The sequence below is a fragment of the Hypanus sabinus genome, chromosome 23 (genome assembly GCF_030144855.1).
Source record: "Hypanus sabinus isolate sHypSab1 chromosome 23, sHypSab1.hap1, whole genome shotgun sequence".
Classification (NCBI taxonomy): Eukaryota; Metazoa; Chordata; class Chondrichthyes; order Myliobatiformes; family Dasyatidae; genus Hypanus; species Hypanus sabinus.
The window spans coordinates 32,817,276-32,838,874 of NC_082728.1; the positions used below are offsets into that span (position 1 = coordinate 32,817,276).

General features: G+C 41.6%; 1 protein-coding gene across 5 annotated transcripts in view; it reads right to left on the reverse strand.

Annotated features, from left to right (window-relative positions):
• Positions 1–21,599, reverse strand: part of LOC132380102 (butyrophilin subfamily 1 member A1-like) — a 94,284-nt gene that overhangs the window by 10,855 nt on the left and 61,830 nt on the right. For 3 of the 5 annotated variants that reach the window (XM_059948677.1, XM_059948679.1, XM_059948675.1), the window contains exons 1-3: positions 7,577–7,706; positions 755–833; positions 339–665 (exon numbers count right to left, since the gene is read on the reverse strand). The exons of 1 other annotated variant lie outside the window; for it this stretch is intronic. In XM_059948677.1, the coding sequence (XP_059804660.1) occupies positions 339–665; positions 755–815 (388 nt within the window). In that variant the 5' untranslated portion in view covers positions 816–833; positions 7,577–7,706. Of the gene's footprint in view, positions 1–338; positions 666–754; positions 834–7,282; positions 7,361–7,576; positions 7,707–21,599 lie in introns of those variants that run through there. One more of the 5 variants, XM_059948676.1, reaches the window with a different exon arrangement.

A 21,599-nucleotide genomic window follows, 5' to 3' on the forward strand; every position in this document is an offset into this window, starting at 1 on the left:
GAAACTTATATATTCTCAAATATAAATTATGCATTTAATCCACAAACTGAAAATCATTTATTTTATTCATGGACATTTATTCAGTGTTTGATGGAAAAGAGCCTACTCAAGATGGTAGAATTCAAAACAATTTGTTGCAGTGATATGACTTCCAATGACAACATAAATTCAGCCATTCTTCCCTGTCAAAATATAACTATCAATATTGCATATGTCAGACTAACTCACAAATCAAGACACTTTAAGAGATACAGTATTAACTGCAATTTTTTACCAACTAGATGTAACCAATATTCATAAAGAAAATTTAGAAGCAGAGAAAATGCTATGGTACCCACCTCTAATTATCAAATGGATGGATTCAGTAGCATGTCCATGATCTGTTTCCACAAAGAATTGATATGTTCCATTATCAGATGCTTGTATTTTCTGGATTATCAGGGACACATTCTGTGAATCTTGATGACGTAATTTAATTCGACCCTGAACTCCACTGTCATTTTTATTTGAGTTAAATTTATATACGATTTTATCATTCGATCCATTTGCATGTAGCTTTATTAGAGTGAATGTTTTCATCCCTGCTGCTTCCATACTGCATGGTAGTTCAGCGTCCTTGTTACATATTCCTATTACTGACTCCACACAATCCAGCTTCACAAATGCTAGAAATCATTAATTTCCAATAACTTCAGTCACAAGTTTAACAATCAATGTTGAATGAGCTATTTATTGAAAGGCTTTCAGTACTTACGTTCTACATAGTGCATGCTCAGATACACGATCAAATAAAAAAAGTTCAAACATAACCCCATTTCTGTCACTTGATTCACCTGCAGATAATACAGATAAACAGTTAAAATCACAGGGATCTTATAAAATCCATTCCACTTCTGTATCATAAATCAGTATTGTCTGAAATTTACTTGTTCTTTGGTCATGAAAATGAAAGTGAATAGAATTTCATGTTTCAAAAATATATTAATTAGATCATGTACAATAATTTAACAGTAAAATCACCACTCCTCTACATAATCTTAGTGCCTCTTTTATATGACTTTCCTTCTGCAGGTGTCTCTATGAGATGATCCCTTTGTGGCTTGGGAAGAATGCTTATTTTCAGCAAAAGTGGACAGAGAACATATAATTGCAAATTTCACCATCTCAGCCAGAGCAGCAACATTCATGGCTGGCTGAACTACAGGCAGCAGTGAGGTGGAGTGAAGCAGATGTGGCTAAAAACTATGGCTAAATTCCTGGAGTATGAATACGGACGCCTCTACATAATAATTTAAAACCTGATAGTATGCTGATTTTTTTTTCTGAAAAGCAGTGGAATACTAGGTTTGATCAGAAAAAATATGGCAGGTATAGAAATCTACAATCAAAAGAAATATTTGAGAAAAATAGAAGATTTATGCGAGTATGTAAAAAGAAATTAAGAGGACAAAAATGAGGCTATGAAATATTCTTAGCATACAAAATTAAGCAGAATCTTAATGTCCTTCTGTAAGTCACAAGGTCACAAGGCTGGGGTCCAAATGGTAATTCATGCATGCAACCAAGAGGGCAATATTCTAAATAAATACTTATAATCTTTGTTCACCAAGGACAAGGATGTGGAGCCTAGCAAGTTTGAGGTGAGATACGTTGCTTGGGAGCATATAGGTATTAAAAATGTGGAGGTGTTGAATTCCTTGAAACATGTAAGGGTGGATAAATTTCCAGAACCGTATGAGATCTGTCTTGGAATGATTTGAGAAATAAAGGACAAGATTGCTGGGGCACAAATGGAGATTTCTGCATCTTTATTAGCCATAGGCTCGATGTCAGAAGATTTATGTATAGCTAGCACTGTTCCTATGTTTAAGAAGTGCAGAGACAAGTCAGATAGCTACATGCCAGTGGTAAGAAAATCACTGGAGAAAATACTGGCACAGCATTTATATACAGTTGGAGAAGCAGGGACTGGTTAGAAATACTCACCATGGCATCGTGAGAGGGTAAACACTGTCCTAGTAATTTGATTGGGATTTTAGGAGGTAGCAAAGGAGGTCAATGAAGGTAGGGTGAGAGATATATGTCTGTATCTACCTTAGCTGGATGCTTGACAAGATCCTGCTTAAGTAAACTGGTGTCGAAGTTAAGCTATTTCAGATTCAAGCCGAGCTGGCTAATTGGATCGAAAAGTGGCGAAATGGAACAACACAGACTGGAGTGATGGGAGCATGTTTTTCTGACGGGATGTTTGTGGCCATAAAGATATCATGGGTATCTGTGTTGGAAGCTTTGCTTATAGTCCATATCATTGACTTGTTTGTGAACATACGAGGTATGATTTGTAAGGTTGCAGATGGCATTAAAATTGACAGTGTTGCGTATAGCAAGGAGGTTACCTAAGCCTACAGAAGGATATAGTTCAGGTGGAATGTTGAGGCAGAGCTTTGGAAAATGGAATTTAATTCCAGACAGTGCAAGGTGATACACTTTGGGACGTGACATGTTGGTAGGATATATGCAGTAAATAATAGGACACTGAGTGAACAGAGAGACTTGGGGATACAAGAGGAGATAGATAATAGGCATAGGTGAGACAGACAAACTCTTTTTTCCCCCAGGATAGCAATGTCAAGTACTGGAGAAAGTGCATTTAATATGAGAAAGGGAAGGTTTAAAGGAGATGTGCTAGCCATTTTTTAAAAGAAAGTTTATGGAAAGTGTCTGGACTGAGCTGCCTGGGTTCATAGCAGAAGCAGATATGGTAATGTTTAAGAGTTCATTAGACAGGCACATGGATATGTGGACAATAAAGAGATATGGGTTGTATACAGACATGCTGGGAGGTTTGATTCATTTCAGCATCAGCAGATATCATGTGCTGAAAGTCCTGCTCCCATGCTGTACTGTTCTATGCTTTGTGTAAGAGTGAATTCTTGATGTTGCAACTGGACAAAACACTGGTTAAGCCACACTTGGAATATTTTGTGTAGTTATTTTCACCACAGTGCAGGAAAGATGTGACTACATTGGGAAGAGTGCAGAAGAGATTTATCAAAACGTTGTCTGGGTTGCAGGACTTCAGTTTGGGGAAAGACTCAATAGATTGATCTTTTATCCCTAGAGGAAAGGAGGCTAAAGGATGAGGTCTTTTTTGCATGAGAGCATAGAATTAAGATCAGGAGAACAGTTTTTAAAAAATGAATCTGAGGGGTAAGTTTCTCTTACATTGAGAGTGGTTGATATCTAGAATGTGTCACCAGAAAAGATGGTGCAATCAGATACAATTACTACGCTTAGCAGACATGTAAACAGATGAGGCAAAGAAGGATACAGTCATGATGCAGACAAATGAAATAAGTTTTTTTGAATAAATAGATGAGCATCGATGTGTTGGCTGAAAGGCAAGTTTCTGTACTGTACAACTCTATGACTCCACGTCAACAAAACTGGAATTATTTTACAGTTATACAAACTTGTGGTCAGAATGAACAAATCATTGCATTCATTGCAGGGTGCCACAATTTAGTAAGCAAATACTGCCTTTGAAGGTGGGGTGTTGGGGTAGAGGGGTAAGTGGCTATATAACAAGTAACACCAGTCTGTATTACCTTATTAAAATTCCTCTGAGTATTGATAATTAAGTGGAGATTTAATAGCAGTATTTAAAATGAGGAAAGCCTTTGACAGCATAGTCTGAAATGAACTTATTTGGTGGGAATTTTTGAAACACCAACTTTAAAGTAAAACATGGGCCAGAAAGCATTTCTCATTCAAGCATGGAGATAATGTAGAATTCTCTATCCAGAGAATTTCTGAAGCTAGTTCAGATGGCCATTTCAAAATTCCAAGAAGCAGAGAATACAACAGCTAGAACTATATAAAAGATCTGAAGGATCTTTGATGAGTGTAGTTCTAGAGACAGGAAGTGAGAAGGGTAAAATGAGTAAAAGGATTGTCAATAGCCCTGCAATAAGCAAAGTTCCTTGAATAGAAAATTGATAGCACAATATCTAGAGCATGCTTGTTTTTATTTCCTGACCCAGGTACCAGAGTGGTTGGTTCTCAGTGGAGAGATGCTATCACACTATTTGCTCTCAAATCTCCAATGCTGACCTTTATTGCAGATCCAAATTGACTGCACTCTGTCATGGGGAAATTATTTGACTACCTTTATTAGTCCTGAACCATTGACTCCTCACGCTAAGGGCGGTGATACCAGTTTCCCATCCCGAGAAATCTTCATCCTGCAATTATCATCCTCATCAAACTCCATAGGGGATCTACAGTATATTTTTCTATGACATTACCCATATTGCTTCTGTACTCTCAGACTGATCATTCCACCAAACCTCTCCAACAAAACCCACCTCCAGGTACCAATTCCTCTATCTGGGGTAGAGAGACCAGAATTATACATAATATTTCAGTGCACTTCCTCAGGGTCCTTAGTATTTCCAGTGAGATAGATGTATCCCTGAATTACGAAGAAACCACAGCTGTGCCTCTACTTCCTGAGGAGTTTTGTAAAGATTCAGCATGACATCTAAAACTTTGTCATCGATAGACATGTGGTCGATGGTATGTGGACTGGCTGCAGCACAGCCTATATGGAACATCAATGCCTTTGAATAGAGAATCCTATGAAGAATAATGGATACAGCCCAGTACATCATGCGTAAAGCCCTCCCAACCACTGAGCAATCTACATGGAGCATTGTTGCAGGAAAGTAGCATCCATCATCAGGGATCCCCACCACCCAAGTCATGCGCCCTTCTCACTGCTGCCTTCAGGAAGGAGGTACAGGAGCCTTAGGGCTCATGGCAGCATGTTCAGGAACAGTTATTACCATTGTTGTATCAAGCTCTTGACTCAAAGAGGATACCTGAATTTAACTTCACTTGCTCCATCACTGAAACCTTCCAACAAACTATGGGCTCACTTTCAAGGACTCTTCATCTCAAGTTCTTGATATTTATTGCTAATTTATATATTATTAATTATTCGGAAACATAGAAAACCTACAGCACAATACAGGCCCTTCGCCCACAAAGTTGTGCCGAACATATCCCTACTTTAGAAATTATTCAGCTTACCTACAGCCCTCTATTTTACTCAGCTCCATGCACTTAACTAAAAGTCTCTCAAAAGACCCTATTGTATCTACTTCCACCACCATTGCTGGCAGCCCATTCCACTCACTCACCATTCTCTGAGTAAAAAAAACTTACCCCTGACATCATCTCTGTACCTACTCCCCAGCACCTTAAACCTGGGTACTCTTTGTGACAACTATTTCAGCCCTGGGAAAAAGCCTTTGAGTATTTACATGATCAATGCCTCTCATTATCTTGTACACCTGTATCAGGTCACTTCTCATCCTCCATCACTCCAAGGAGAAAAGGCCAAGTTCACTCAACCTTTTCTCATAAGGCATGCTCCCCAATCCAGGCAACACCCTGGTATATCTCCGCTGTACCATTTCTATGTTTTCCATATCCTCCCTGTAGTGAGGCGACCAGAACTGAGCACAGTACTCCAAGTGGGGTCTGACCAGGGTCCTATATAGCTGCAACATTACCTCTCGGCAACTAAATTCAATTACACGATTGATGAAGGCCAATACACCATACGCCTTCTTCACCATAGATTTAACATGTGCAGCTTCTTTGAGCGTCCTATGGACTCGGACCCCAAGATCCCCCTGATCCTCCACACACCAAGAGTCCTACCATTAATACTATATTCTGACATCATATTTGATCTACCAAAATGATCCACTTCACACTTATCTGGGCTGAGCTCTATCTGCCACTTCTCAGCCAAGTTTTGCATCCTATCAGTGTCCTGTTGTAACCTCTGACAGCCTTCCACACTATCCACAACACCTCCAACCTTTGTGTCATCAGCAAACTTACTAACCCATCACTCCACTTCCTCATCCAGGTAATTTATAAAAATCATGAAGAGTTGGCGTCCCGGAACAGATCCCCGAGGCTCTCCACAGGTGACCGACCTCCATGCAGAATATGACTGGTCTACAACCACTGTTTTCCTTCTGTGGACAAACCAGTTCTGGATCCACAAAACAATGTCCCCTTCAATCCGATGCCTCCTTACTTTCTCATTAGCCTTTCATGGGGTACCTTATGAAATGTCTTGCTGAAATTCATATACACTACATCTACGGCTCTTCCTTCATCAGTGTGTTTAGTCACATCCTCAAAAAAATTCAATCAGGCTCATAAGGCTCCACCTGCCCTTGACAAAGCCATGTTGAGTATTCCTAATTATATTATACCTCCCAAATGTTCACAAATCCTGCCTCTCAGGATCGTCTCCAAATACTTACCAACCACTGAGGTAAGAATCACTGGTTTATAATTTCCTGGGCTATCTCTACTCCCTTTCTTGAAAAAATTGAACAACATCTGCAACCCTCCAGAACCTCTCCCGTCCCCATTGCTGATGCAAAGATCATCACCAGATGCTCAGCAGTCTCCTCCCTTGCCTCCCAAAGTAGCCTGGGGTAAATTTCATCCAGTCCCGGTGACTTATCCAACTTGATGCTTTCCAAAATCTCCAGCACGTCCTCTTTCTTAATATCTACATGCTCAAGCTTTTCAGTCTGCTGCAAGTCATCACTACAATCACTAAGATCCTTTTCCATAGTGAATACTGAAGTAAGTTATTCATTAAATACCTCTGCTATTTCCTCTGGTTCCATTCACACTTTCCCACTTAATTTTGTATTTGCACGGTTTGTTGTATTCTGCACATCAGCTGACTCTCAGTTGGTGCTGTCTTTCATTGATTCTATTATGGTTATTATTCTATTATGGATTTATTGAGATTGCCCTCTAAATGCAAGTCAGGGTTGTATGGGGACATATTTGTGGATAATCAGATTCCTCCGAACATCAACAGCTTTCCATTTTCCTCAATTTACAAAATGTTTCGCTTTCAACTTCTTGTTCTACCTGTGGATGCCACCCCACCGTTAATTTCTACCTCGCATTCCTCTTGTCCTTTCATTCCCAGTTCAGTGAGCAGGTTTCTCCTTGAAGTTCCTATGCCTTTCTTATTGTTCACACACAAACAATTTGGTAAAATTAGATAAGCGGCGTGAGAGAGGAGTCCCTTTAAATCACACACCCGGACTGAAAGTACACACAGCAGCCGGGATCTTGCCTGAAAAGAAAAGCTCCGCAGAGTAGCGATAAAGAATAGAAAGAAAGCGTCACTTTTCTGTTGCGCTCTCCGTTCCCCCGAGCGCTGGGTCACCTGGAGAGGGGTCCCAAAAGCTGTCAAAAGGGCTGATTTCAGAGAGGGCACCAAGCACCATTAGGTGTATTGCAGCTGCTACGCGCTTCATTTAAGTCTGTTATGAACCCTGTCCCAAGTCCAACAAGTTAATCTCGATCTGACACGTTGACAATTCCTTCCCCTCCGAACCGACCCCCGAAGTTCCTCCAGCAGTTCGCTTGTTGCTTAAGCGCTCAGCATTAACACTTTCTTGTGCATGAAACAAGCAGTTTATTTTGTCGAAGCGTTGCCGAGAGAGAAATGACCACTAACCGTCAACAAGGAGATGGTGTGTCCCGTAATCCTGCAGACTTCACGCTGTTAATGCTCGTAGACAATATCCATTCTGACTGATGCCGATGGGACTTCACATTCCCATTAAAACCAGGGCGGGGAAGACCGCTTCAACTCTTCTGTACCACTCGCTAAACTAGCGCCCTGGTAGTTTCTCTTTCACTCCAGAGAATCCGGAACAATTTGTAATTATAAATTCTTCTTTCTTTCTTTTTCAATCTTTTTATTGATTTTCACATATACACAAAAAAAATAACATAGTAATAAGTAAATTATAAATACAATAGACTTGAAATCACATTGATAATAAGATAATAATATCCTACTAAACATCAACAAAAGAAAATACTTTAATCAAGTCCACATGATTATATGAAAAAAAAACAAAAATAACCATTAAAATAGAAAAAAAAAATTTAAAAAATATGTGAGAAAAAAAATATATATAAAAAAAATAAAACACTAAACTAAACTAACATAGGCAATAATAACAGTTTACAAGTATAAGATAGTGTCAAAGAACTCCGGAACTCCATACCTGAACATGAATAAGCAGAAAGGTCTGGAGAAGGCCAAATTAATTCATATGAAAATGTCGAATAAACGGTCTCCAAGTTTCTTCAAATTTAATTGATGAGTCAAAAATCGTGCTTCTAATTTTTTCCAAACTCAGATAAGAAATAGTTTGAGAAAGCCATTGAAATGTAGTAGGAGGATTTACTTCTTTCCAATTTTGTAGTATAGACCTTCTGGCCATTAATGTTACAAAAGCAATCATTCGTCTGATTGAGGGGGAAAACTGATTACCATCTTCATTTGGTATGCCAAAAATTGCAGTAATAAAATGAGGTTGTAAATCTATATTCCACATTGAAGAAATAGTAGTAAATATATCCTTCCAATAATTATGTAAAGTGGGACATGACCAAAACATATGGGTCAATGAGGCCACTGCTAAATGACATCTGTCACATAGAGGGTTAATATGAGAATAGAATCGAGCAAGTTTATCTTTAGACATATGAGCTCTATGTACAATTTTAAATTGTATTAAAGCATGTTTAGCACATATAGAAGAAGAATTAACCATTTGCAAAATTTTTTCCCATTTATCTGTTGATATGTTGTATTGAAGTTCTTTTTCCCATTCTTGTTTAATTCTAACTGATATTTCTGGTTGTATCTTCATAATCATATTATAAATAAAAGCTACTAATCCCTTCTGACAAGGATTTAAGGTAAAGATCAAATCTGTAGTGTCCATCAAAGTTGAATTAGGAAAAGATGGTAAAACTTTATGTAAAAAATTTCTAATTTGTAAATATCTGAAAAAATTAGATTTAGGTAATTCAAATTTATTAGAAAGTTGATCAAATGACATCAAAGTATCTTCAAAAAAGAGATCACGAAAACATTTTATACCTTTCCTTTTCCATATGTTAAAAGCTTGATCTGTCCAGGAGGGTTTGAAAAAGAAATTAAATAAGATAGGGCTATCAAGAACAAAGTTTTTCAAAATAAAAAACTTACGAAATTGAAACCAAATTCGTAATGTATGTTTAATAACAGGATTAAATATTTGTTTATTAAATTTAACTAAATCCGCAGGAAGACAAGAACCAAGAACAGAGAATAGAGAATATCCCTTTACCTCATTACATTCCAAATTTACCCACTGTGGGCACAGTGGTGAATCCAAATCTAATTTCCAATACAATAAATTACGAATATTATTTGCCCAATAATAAAATCTAAAATTAGGTAAAGCTAAACCACCATCTTTTTTTGATTTTTGTAATTGCTTTTTACTTAACCTAGGGTTTTTATTTTGCCACACAAATGAAGAAATTTTTGAATCAATGTTATCAAAAAAAGATTTAGGAATAAAAACTGGTAGGGCTTGAAATAAATATAAAAATTTCGGTAAAATCATCATTTTGACAGCATTAATCCGACCAATTAATGATAAAAACAAGGGAGACCATCTTGTAGTAAGTTGATGAATTTGATGAAGCATAGGTAAAAAATTCAGTCTAAATAAATCTTTATATTTCTTGGTAATTTTTATACCTAGATAAGTGAAGTTATCAGTAACAACTTTAAATGGTATCCTATCAGTCAATAAAGTTTGTGCATTTAAAGGAAATAATTCACTCTTATCTAAATTTAGTTTATAACCAGAAAAAGTACCAAATTGAACCAACAAGGATAAAATAGCAGGAATAGACCTATCAGGGTCAGAAATATATAACAGCAAATCATCAGCATAAAGAGATAATTTATATAACTTCTCATTACGGGTAATACCAAAAATATTAGGAGATTCACGAATAGCAATAGCTAAAGGTTCTAATACAATATTAAATAATAAAGGACTTAAGGGACAACCTTGTCTCGTACCACGAGATAATTGAAAAAAAGAGGATCTGTGGTTATTCGTAAAAACAGAAGCAACAGGTTTATGATATATTAATTTAATCCATGATGTAAAATTAGAACTAAAATTAAAATTTCTCAATGTATTAAATAAATATATCCATTCAACTCTATCAAAAGCTTTTTCAGCATCTAATGAAATAACACATTCTGGGATTGTGGGTGGTGAAGTATGAATTATATTAATCAATTTTCTAACATTAAAAAAGGAATACCGATTCCTCATAAAACCAGTTTGATCTTCTGAAATAATCTGAGACAGTACTTTTCTAATCTAATAGCTAAAATTTTTGTAAGAATCTTAGAATCTACATTTAATAATGATATAGGGCGATAAGATGTACATAAAGTAGGATATAAATTCTTGCAAAGAAAAACAAATCACCCTCGGCGCAATCTGTAATCCGCCACTCAGAGACTTGATAATCTATCTTGTCGAAAGTATAAGTTATTGTAATAGTATTAAATGAGAATAATTTCAAAGAAGCATACCTACTTCTAACTTATTAAATATGAAGTAATCTAATCAAACATGAAGTTCTCAGCAGCCTATTAATCACATTGCATTAGGGCTCAGCAATCACTTATTGGGTTGGGGAGCTTGGGTAACCCCCGCTACACCAGCTACTTCACACAGTGCGGACCAGCACAGCTCAGCAGTCCTAACGCCTGTAGTTAAACAGGAGAAAGATGTGTCTCTGCTCTCAGAAATAGCGCAATATTCCTTTCACAGGAACTGCTCAGACAGATGGTATGACCACATTAATGGGACATTATTATAGAACACTCAACAGTCCGCGGGATTTCGAGGAAGGAGTTTGTAGAGAGGTCGCAGACAGTTGCGAGTAACAAGGTTGTGATAATAGGTAATTTAAACTTTCCACATATTTAATGGGTACATCAAAGTCCCAACTGTGCGTTACTACATCAGCTATTAGGGAGTGAACAGTGCAGGTGACAGAAATTTGTGCAGGGAGACACATATTTAGTGTTCATAGTGACATCAGTTTCAAGGTAATTAGTGGAAAAGGATCGGGTTGAGATTACAAACTGGAGAAAGACCAATTTTGACGGTATCAGAAAGAATCTGGCAAGTGTGGTAGGGACAGGCTGTTTTCTGACAAATTGTATACTTGGTAAGTGAGTGGCCTTCAAAAGTGAAATTTTGAGAGTAAAGAGTTTGTATGTTCCTGTCAGAATAAAAGGCAAGGATAACAGTTTTAGGGAACCTTGATTTTCTTGAGATACTGAGCCCCTGGTAAAGAAAAACAAGGAGGTACATAACAGACATAGGCAGGCAGGAACAAGGGAGATACTTGAGGAATAAAAGAAATGTAGGAGAACACAAGGAGGAAATCGGAGGGCTAAAAATGACATGAGATTGCTCTAACATATGTTACACGGGGACGACGGAGGAGAATCCAAGTGCAGGACACCGACATGTCCACTCAGTTGGGGAGGCTGGCATAGACCAGAACGTAGAGGAGGAAACCAGAGCGATCTTGACAAGGAGACAGGATTCACAGGGACTCTCTAGAAACTAGAGCAGAACTTGGAACTAACGGTTCTAAACGGAACAGGGAACAAAGTATCACACAAGAATTAACCAACGAACAAGCAACCTGTGAAAGAGTCGTCCTCGTATTTATTTCCAGTCTCTGATGAAAGCCAGGTGTATGATTATTGGGTAACTAGCAGCAATTGACTGAAATTGGGGCATGATCAGGGAGAAAAGTGTTAAAGGGGAACGGCCAACGGGAACCATGACAATACCCCCCTCCCCCCATGGGAGCCTCCCAGCATTCCTCCAGGCCTGTCCGGATGGTCCTGATGGAAGTCCTGAATGAGGAAAGGGTCTAGGATAAAGGAGCGGGGGACCCAGGAACGTTCTTCAGGATCGTACCCCTCCCAGTCCACCAGGTATTGGAGGCCACTGCCCCGACGGCACACATCTAGCAGTCGTCGGACAGTGTATGCCGGATGGTTGGCGATGAGCCGGGCAGGGGGAGGAGTCTCAGCTGGGGGACACAAAGTGCTGACGAAGACTGGTTTTATCTGGGACACATGAAAGGTTGGGTAAATACGCATGGACTTGTGCAGCGTGAGGAGAACCGTTGTGTGGTTGATAATCCTTTCGATCTTGAATGGTCCCAGGAAGTGGGGGGTGGGTTTCCTAGGTACTAGGGCGCATCTGAGCGGGATGTCCTTGGCGGAAAGCCACATCATCCGCCCCGGTTGGTACTCTGGTGCTGCAGTCCGGTGTCGGTCGGCCGTTTTTGTCGATCTGAGTAGGGCCGTGCGGGTCTCCTCCCAAACCTTCCGGCACCGATCAACATGGTCCCGAACCGACGGTACCGCGATCTCTTCTACCTGACCGGGGAGCAGCAGCGGTTGATACCCAAGGGAGCACTCGAACGGGGTCCTCCCAATGTTAGAGTTGTGGGCGTACTCAATCCAGGGTCGCTCCAGGTTGACGGGCGGTTTGCTGTTACGCAGCGTAATGTTGCCTCCAGGTCCTGGGTGACCCGTTCCGTCTGCCCGTTTGTCTGGGGGTGGAAGCCGGATGACAGTCTGGCCGTTGCTCCTGGGGCTCGACAGAAGGCTCTGCATACCTGCGAAACGAACTGGGGACCCTGATCGGAGAGGATGTCCGCGGGGATTCCGTGGAAGCGGGAAATGTGATGGACTAGAAGATCTGCGATTTCTTGCGAGGGTGGGAGCTTAGGGAGGGCCACAAAATGCACCGCCTTGGAGAATCGGTCTACTACGGTGAGGACAGTTGTGTTTCCGCGGGAAGGGGATAGACCGGTGACGAAGTCTAGAGCGACGTGGGACCAGGGACGACCAGGTACAGGAAGGGAACGGAGTAATCCCGCAGGTAGCCGATGGGAGGCTTTTCCACGGGCGCAGACGGAACATGCGGAAACATAGGAACGGGTGTCAGGGTCCATGGAGGGCCACCAGAAATGCCTCTTCAGGAGGGTCAGGGTCCGATCGATTCCGGGATGGCAGGCGAAGTGAGAAGTGTGCCCCCACTGTAGGACCTGTGATCGAACAGCATCGGGTACAAAGAGGAGATTGCGAGGTCCGGTGCCTGGGTAGGGATGCGTCCTTTGGGCCCCTGACTTTGGACCCGATCTCCCAGGTGAGGGCAGCCATTACACAGAAATCCGGAAGAATGGACTCGGGATTGGGAAGATCCTCCTCGGCAACGTATTGGCGGGAGAGGGCATCGGGCTTCCCGTTCTTGGACCCCGGACGATAGGTGAGGGAGAACCTGAACCGGCCAAAAAATAATGCCCAACGGGCCTGGCGGGAATTCAGGTGTTTGGCGGTCTGGATATATTCATGGTTCTTGTGGTCTGTCCAGACGATAAATGGGTGTTCTGCCCCCCTCCAACCAATGCCTCCACTCTTCCAACGCCAGTTTGACCGCTAGTAGCTCCCGGTTCCCCACGTCGTAGTTTCGTTCAGCGGGAGACAGTCGGCGAGAGAAGGCGGCACGGGGATGTAGTCTCTGATCCGGGCCAGAATGTTGGGACAGTACCGCTCCCGCCCCGGAGTCAGAGGCATCAAACTCCACAATGAACTGACAGGAGGGGTTCGGTTGAATCAGAACAGGGGCAGACGTGAAACGCCTCTTCAGTTCGGCGAATGCGGAGTCCGCCCCGGAGTTCTAAAGGAAAGGGGTAGCAGGTGAGTTAAATCGGGTAAGGGGGCCGCCACCTGACTGTAGTTTCTGATGAACCGGCGGTAGAAGTGCGCAAACTCCAGGAACCGTTGGAATTGCTTGCGGTCCGTGGGTTTGGGCCACTCTGCCACAGCCTGGATCTACTCGGGATCTTCTCACCGGTCCACTCTCGATTATATACCCTAGGAAGCTGACCGAGGGGACGTGGAATTCGCATTTCTCTGCCTTTATGAATAATTCATTCTTCCCCAGCCTCTGCAGGACTTGATGGACGTGTTGCTGGGGACTGTTGGAAAAGATCGGGTGTCATCCAGGTAGACAAACACACAGCGGTTAAGGAAGTCTTTTAGTACATCGTTAATCAAGGCTTGAAAAACTGCGGGGGTATTGGTGAGGCCGAAAGGCATGACTAAGTACTCGAAGTGGCCTAACGGGGTATTGAAAGCCGTCTTCCACTCGTCCCCCTCCCTTATCCAGACCGAATGGTAGGCGTTTCGGAGATCCAACTTCAAGAAGATGGCGGCTCCATGAAGTGGCTCGAACGCAGAACATAAGGGGCAGTGGGTACTTGTTCTTAATGGTGATATGATTTAGGCCTCGGTAACCGATGCAGGGACGGAGAGAGCCATCCTTCTTCCCCACAAAGAATCCAGCACCCACTGGGGAGGATGAGGGTCGAATAATGCCCGCCACCAGAGACTCACTAATATATTTCTCCATGGCTTCTTTCTCAGGCCGGGACAAGTTATACAGGTGACTGGTGGGTAACGAAGCCCTGGGAAGAAGGTGGATAGCGCAGTCATACGGGCGGTGTGGAGGCAGGGAAAGAGCACGTTGCTTGCTGAATACCTGTCCCAGGTCATGATATTCTGTGGGAACACTGGACGAGTCGAGAGTTTCAAAGACGGGCGAGGTCACTGTATCCGCCCTAGGGGATAGGGCCGACTGCAGACGGGTGGCGTGGCAAAACGGGCTCCAGCTGTCTATCCTCCCGGTAGACCGATCAATGCAAGGATTATGGCGGCGTAACCAGGGGTGTCTAAGTACTATCGGGGCTTGAGGTGAGGAGATCAGGTTAAATTGTACCTGCTCCCGATGATTCCCAGAGAGGATCAAAGACAGTGGTGGAGTACGGTGAGTGACTCGAGCCAGTACCCGCCCTTCCAGAGGGGTAGACAACGGCTCCCCAGGGATTCCGGCCTGGGCAGCTATGTCTTCATCCAACAGATTCCACTCAGTACTGGAATCTATCAAGGTAGACAAGGACAAGGACTGTCGATTGTAGGTTACAGTAGCTTGGATCTGCATCCAGGCTTGGGGAACCGAAGGGAGATTCACCAGAACAGTTGGAGTGGGGGCTACACTAGGAGAGGACGGGGAAGAGAGGCTGGCTGAAGATGTTAAGGTGGGCTGTAGGATGACCCGCGGAGCGGGGTGACTGGTCTTTTCTCTCAGATGTTCTCGCAGTCGATTATCTACCCTGGTGGCTAGAGAGACCAGAGTCCAGGCTGTTCGCGTCATCCCTGGCCACTAATTCATCTTTTATCAGTGAGACCCCGTCGAAACACTTCATGTAGTGCTTCGTCATTCCACCCAGAGTCGGCCGCTAATGTTCGGAACTCTACAGAGTATTTCGCTACGCTTCGCGAGCCCTGACCGAGAGTCAGAAGGCGCCTAGTGGCGCCCTTCCCGCGAATGGGATGTTCCAAAACTTTCCTCATCTCCGAGATGAAGGTGGAGAAGGAGGAACAGACCTCTGGCTGGTTGTCTCAGATCGCGGTGGCCCATGATAAGGCATCCCTTCGTAACAGCCCCATGATGTACGCAATTTTGATCTGTCCGAACTGTATGTACGTGGCTGTTGCTCAAAAACCAGAGAGCACTGCAGTAAGAAAGCCCAGCACTTCCCTAGGTCCCCAGCGTCGGGTTCTGGTTCAGGTATGCAAGGCTCTCGAGGTGATTGGGTTGCCGAGCCAAGGGCTGTACCCATCCTAGGCTGTGCGGTTTGGTCAGACTGGGTTCTTGGAAAGGACAGAGTAAGGGGAGCGGATACCCGGACAAGCTGTTCACAGACCTTCTTTACATCCATGGGTAGGGCATGAAGATCTTTCAGGACTTCTCTGAGTAGTTGATCATGTATACCCAGTAGGGAGCCCTGGCTAACGAGGGCTTGTTTCACCGGGTCCGTGTCCACTGGGTTCATTCTGGCTAGTTCGTTCTGTTACACGGGGCCAACGGAGGAGAACCCAAGTGCAGGACACAGATATGCCGACTCAGTTGGGGAGGCTGGCATGTACCTGAACATAGAGCAGGAAACCAGAGGAATCTTGACAAGGAGACGGGATTCACATGGACTCTCCAGAAACTAGCAGAAATTAGAACTACCGGTTCTAATCAGAAAAGGGAAGAAAGTATCCAACAAACTAGCAACCTGTGATAGAGTCCTCCTTGTATTTATTGACCAGTCTCTGATGAAAGCCAGGTGTATGATTATTGGGTAACTAGCAGCAATTGACTGAAATTGGGGCATGATCAGGGAGAAAGAAGTGTTAAAAGGGAACAGCCAACCAGAACCATTACAGCATACAAGGTGAAGGAGAATCCTGAGGGTGACTATAGATATATTAAGGGCAAAAGGATCGCAAGGAACAACATTGGTCTTCTGGAAGATTAGAGTGGTAATCTATGTATGGAGCTGAAAGAGATGTGGGAGAATGTAAATGGGGTTTTTGTGTCTGTATTTACTCAGGAGAGGGACACAAGGTCTATATAAGTTCATCAATGCAGCTGTGAGGCTATGCACTCTATACAGATAACAGAGGAGGAGGTGTCATGAGGCAAATTAAGGTGGATGAATCCCCAGGGCCTGACAAGGCAGGCCAGTGCAGAAATTTCAAGGGCCGTAGCTGAGATATTTAAACATCCTTAGTGTCAGGTGAGGGGCCATAGGATTGGATAATAGCTGATATTATTCTGTTGTTTAAGAAAATCTCTAAGAATAAGATAGGAAATTGGAGGCTGGCGAACCTTATGTCAGTAGTAGGAAAGTTATTGGAAGGTATTCTGACGGATACCCTCAATATAACTATTTGGATAGACAAGGACCGATTAGGGATAGTCAGCATGGCTTTGTGCATGGCAGGTCATGTCTAACCAATCTTACTTAAAGAGTTTTTTTGAGGAAGTTACCAGGAAGGTTGATGAAGGCAAAGCAGTGGATGTTGGCTGCATGGACTTTAGCAAAGCCTTTGACAAGGTCCTACATGGGAGGTTGGTCAAGAAGGTTGAATCACTTGCCGTTCAAGATGAGGCAGTAAATTGGATTCAACATTGTCTTCGGAGGAGAAGTCAGAGAGTGGTGGTAGATGGTTACCTCTGACTCGAGGCCTGTGACCAGTGGACTGGAGCTGGGTCCTTTGTTGTTTGTCATCTATATCAATGAACTGAATGATACTGTGGCAAATTGGATCATAAAAGTTACGATGACACCAAAATTGCAGGTGTAGTGGAAAGCAAGGAATACCATCAAAGTTTGGAGTGGGACCAGGACCAGCTGGAAAAGTGAGTTGCAAAACGGCAGATGGAATTTAATGCAGACAAGTGTGAGGTGTTGAAGTTTGGGAAGTTCAAGCAGTGTTGGTCTTACACAGTGGGTGGTAGGACAGTGAGGAGTATAATAAAACAGTGAGATTTGGGAATATAGATTCATAATTCCTTGAATTCCTTTTCAAAGGTTGATAAGGTCATAAAGATTTTGGAATGTTGCCCTTCATAAATCAACGTATTAGTGCAGGAGTTGAGATGTAATGTTGAAATTGTATAAGATGTTGGTGACACCTAATTTGGTGTAATGTGTGTTGATTTGGTCACCTACCCAAAGGAATGCTGTAAATAAGGCTGAAAGAGTACAGAGAAAATTTACATAGATGTTACGGGGACTTGAGGATCTGGGTTATATGGAAAGGTTGAATAGGTTAGGATGTTATTCCTTAGAACACAGAAGGTTGAGAGGAGATTTGATAGAGGTGTACAAAATTATGAGGAGTATAGCTAGGGTAAATGCAAGCAGGCTTTTTCAACTGAGGTTGGGTGAGATGGGAACTAAAGAAAATGGGCTAAGGGTGAAAGGTTTAAGGGGAACATGAGAGGGAGCCGCTTCACTCAGAGGGTGGTGAGATTGTGGAGTGAGCTGCCAATGCAAGTGATGGATGGGGCATTGATTACACCATTTTACATAAATTTGGATAAGTACATGGATGGAAGGCGTATGGAGGACTGTAGGTCAATGGGACTAGGGAGACTAATAGTTCAGCATGGACTAGATGGACTCAAGGGCCTGTTTCTGTGCTGTCATGTTCTTTGTTTCTATGCTCCATGTAGATCACAGGAAATGAAATGCATCAGTCAAGGCTGTGTTGTGGAAGACATTGGGATGTCATAAATTCATCTGTGATCTAACTGACTACGAGAGCACACTGGAGGAACATCCAGCCAGTTATTTTTTGTAAGCTTTTCCTGTATTCGCACTGGTTCATGTGTTTGTTGGTGAGGACTCCTAAAAGGAGATCAAAAATTTACTTTAAAATAATTTTTAAAAAATAGTTCGTTTCAAAATAAATTTATTATCAAATTACTTTATGTCACCATATACTGCCTTGAGATTCATTTTCTTGAAGGCATTTACTTTAAAACAAAAACTGCTATATAATAGAATCAGTGAAAAACTACACAAAGATTTACAAATAATGAATGTACAAAGGAAGACAAATGGCAAAAATAAAAAAGATATAGTGAATAAATAATACTGAGAACAGGAATTGGAGAGTTCTTGAAAGTGTGCCCATAGGTTGAGAGAAGTCATCCACACAGATTCAGGAGCCTGATGGTTGTAGGGTAATCCCTATTCCTGAACCTGTTGCTGCTGGACCTATAGCTCTTGTACCACCTTCCCACTGTCAACATAAAGAAGTGAGCATAGGCTGGACAGTGCAGATGATTAATGATGGCTGCGACTTTTTTGTGGCAGTGCTACTTGTCGATGTGCTCAGTGGTGGGGAGAGCTTAGCCTGTGATGGATTAAGTTGTATCCAACACTTTTTGCAGACATCTCCATTCTTGTAAGTGATCTTGTCATCCTTGTTACTTCGTCAATAGGGTCTGAGTTAATATCAGCACCCAGGATGAAAAGCCAAATGTGGCATTTACATCAGATGACCTCCCGCAGAGATCCTTGCAATAATTCCAAGTGCTCTACTGTCAACACTGATCAGAACATCAGAGATTTAAGACATAGCAAGTGTTGGAATCTTAAGCAAAAACAAACCTCTGGAGGAAGTCAGTGAGTGAAGCTGCTTGACCCCATGAGTTCATCGGCAGATTATATTCTGATCAGCACCTCGTCTGGATCAATCACTGGAGAGATGACGATCAAAGCAGGTCAAAGAACAGAGGGCTTAGTATTTAATGTAAAGCTGGTAAATTTTTGAGAGCAGTAATTGGGAACAGATGTACTCTGGGAAATTTATATTGGAAATATGGAGCTTGCTTAGGTATTAATTGCATGGGGTTCTGGATTAGTTCTCTTGTTGAGACAGGGAAAGATTGGAAGGGAGAAGGAACTATAATTGACATGAGAGGTGGAGCACCTAGTCAAGAATTTTAGCAAGCAACGATCAGATTTGGACACCCTTTATTCAGACAAGAGTCTTGAGAGTTACAAGGTAACAAGAAAAGAACATAATAAAAATAAGAGAGTTAAAAAGGGATGTGAGAAAGCCTTGATGAATAGGATTAAGAAAAACCCCAAGGCTTCTACACATATATGCAGAACAGGAAGGTGACTACCTTGTTATAGGTCTTCAGAGATCTGTAGCTCCTCCCTGATGTTCATGAGGAGAAAATGACATGCCCTGATGGTGAATGATGGATGCCACCTTCTCAAATAACCGCCTTTTGAAGATGTCCTCGATAGCTGGGAGGGTTGTGCCTCCATCTGGAAATTTGTTCAAGAGGGAGCAGTGTACATGAGAACAGTTTCTGTGGTGCCACAGAGAACAAGTGGCAGCTGTGAAAAGAGAGAATGAGCAGCCAAAATACCTAACCACAAACCACAGCCACCATTTATTTTTGCCCACATTGCACCAGAATATGTGGTTCCTTTATCAGCCTCTACAGCCATCTGATGACCCAACAATAGGCAACCCCTTAGAGAACATCATATTCAACTCAAGTGATTGCACTACTACTATGGATATTGATGACAATAAAATCAACTTCGACTTGACTTTAGTGTCGGTAACAGGAGGCAAATGATTGGAAATAAATTAGATTTGGATCCCCTTTATCCATAGATTTAAAACAAATAGAGAATATGTTACCTGTAGTTTTTGATGGGAATAAATGCAGAACTTATTGCTAAAATCTTTACCAGCATGTCAACTGTTTGACCTGTTTACTTGTTATACATTCTATGTTTTATGTCTTTAGTGTTTGTAGTTTTATTTACAGATCAGTTTCATTCAACAGTATCTACCATTCCTTTCTGAAATTGTGAACATGTATATGCTTAAGATGCATAAGATACTATTGCTAAAAAAAAGTCTAGGCACTTAGCTTATGGAAATTCAATCCTTCTTTCCATAGATCTGATCTGATGTTTCTCTTGTACATTCCTCTAATAAATTCATGTAATGCCGGTTACAAAATATTGCTATCATTCTCTGAGTGGGTATGAATATCAAAATGAATTTACTGATAGTCATTCCTATTGATCATTAATACAGATTGCAAGCACAAATTCAGTTTTGCTACATGGCGAATAAAAAAGCTTATCGAAAAGGCATAACATTTTGGAGTTTTACTCCACTTCATGGAACAACAGAATTTCAGACAATATGTTAATTTCTTTGAAATCCACTAATGTTAGGAAAATTATTATTTAACAATAGTCGATGCATACATATGCAAACTATCACTACAGAAATGAACAGATTAAATAACTTAAAAATGAGTTTTGTTTTCATGACATTTTGAACCAGATTGTTCATAGCCTTGCATCACATTTAATTCTGCATGTTGCAGATCAAATGTTAACTGCATCATTACCTTCACCTCCTTTGCCATGCCTGCTTCTGGTCTGCTTAAACCACGTGTTGAAATTTCCAACTTTATTACTTTTACACTGTGTTTCTTGGTTGATATTCCTAATGCCACCTAATAGGCAAACATGTCTTTGTCTCAAATACTGCCAACATATTTTAAAATCTCTACTCAGTCTGGACTTACTTAAATTCTATAAATCCTTCAGTACAATGACCTTTTAAGATTCTCCAATTCCAGATTATTACACACTCCACTTTTAATTGCCTCAGTAGTTCTTGAATTCCCTCCTTTATCTTTCCTTTTTTGTCTTCATGAAAAGTCTGTTGCAAACCTGCATATTTGCAAAAACAATTAGTCTGCTGCTGTAAAATGTTTTTGTATGTAAGGGTGTTAATTTTTGTTGTAGGGGAAGTTAGAGTCACTTAAATATGTTAAAAGATGAAGATAGTTAAAAGTAACAAAGACAAATGCTGGAAGAACTCAGCAAGTCAGGCAGCATCTATGGAGGGAAATAAACTGTTGATGTTTCAATTTAAAAGACACTATATCAGGAGTCCTGATGAACGGTCTTTGCCCAAAACGTTGACTATTTATGTCCCTCTATAGATGCTGCTTGACTTGCTGAGTTCCTCCAGCATATTATGCATGTTGCTCAAAATTTCCACCATCTGATGGATCTCTTGTGTCTATACTATACTGTGCATCTTATTGAATGGTGGAGCAGGCTCGATGGGCCAGATGGCCTACTCCTGCTCCTATTTCTTATGTTCCTAT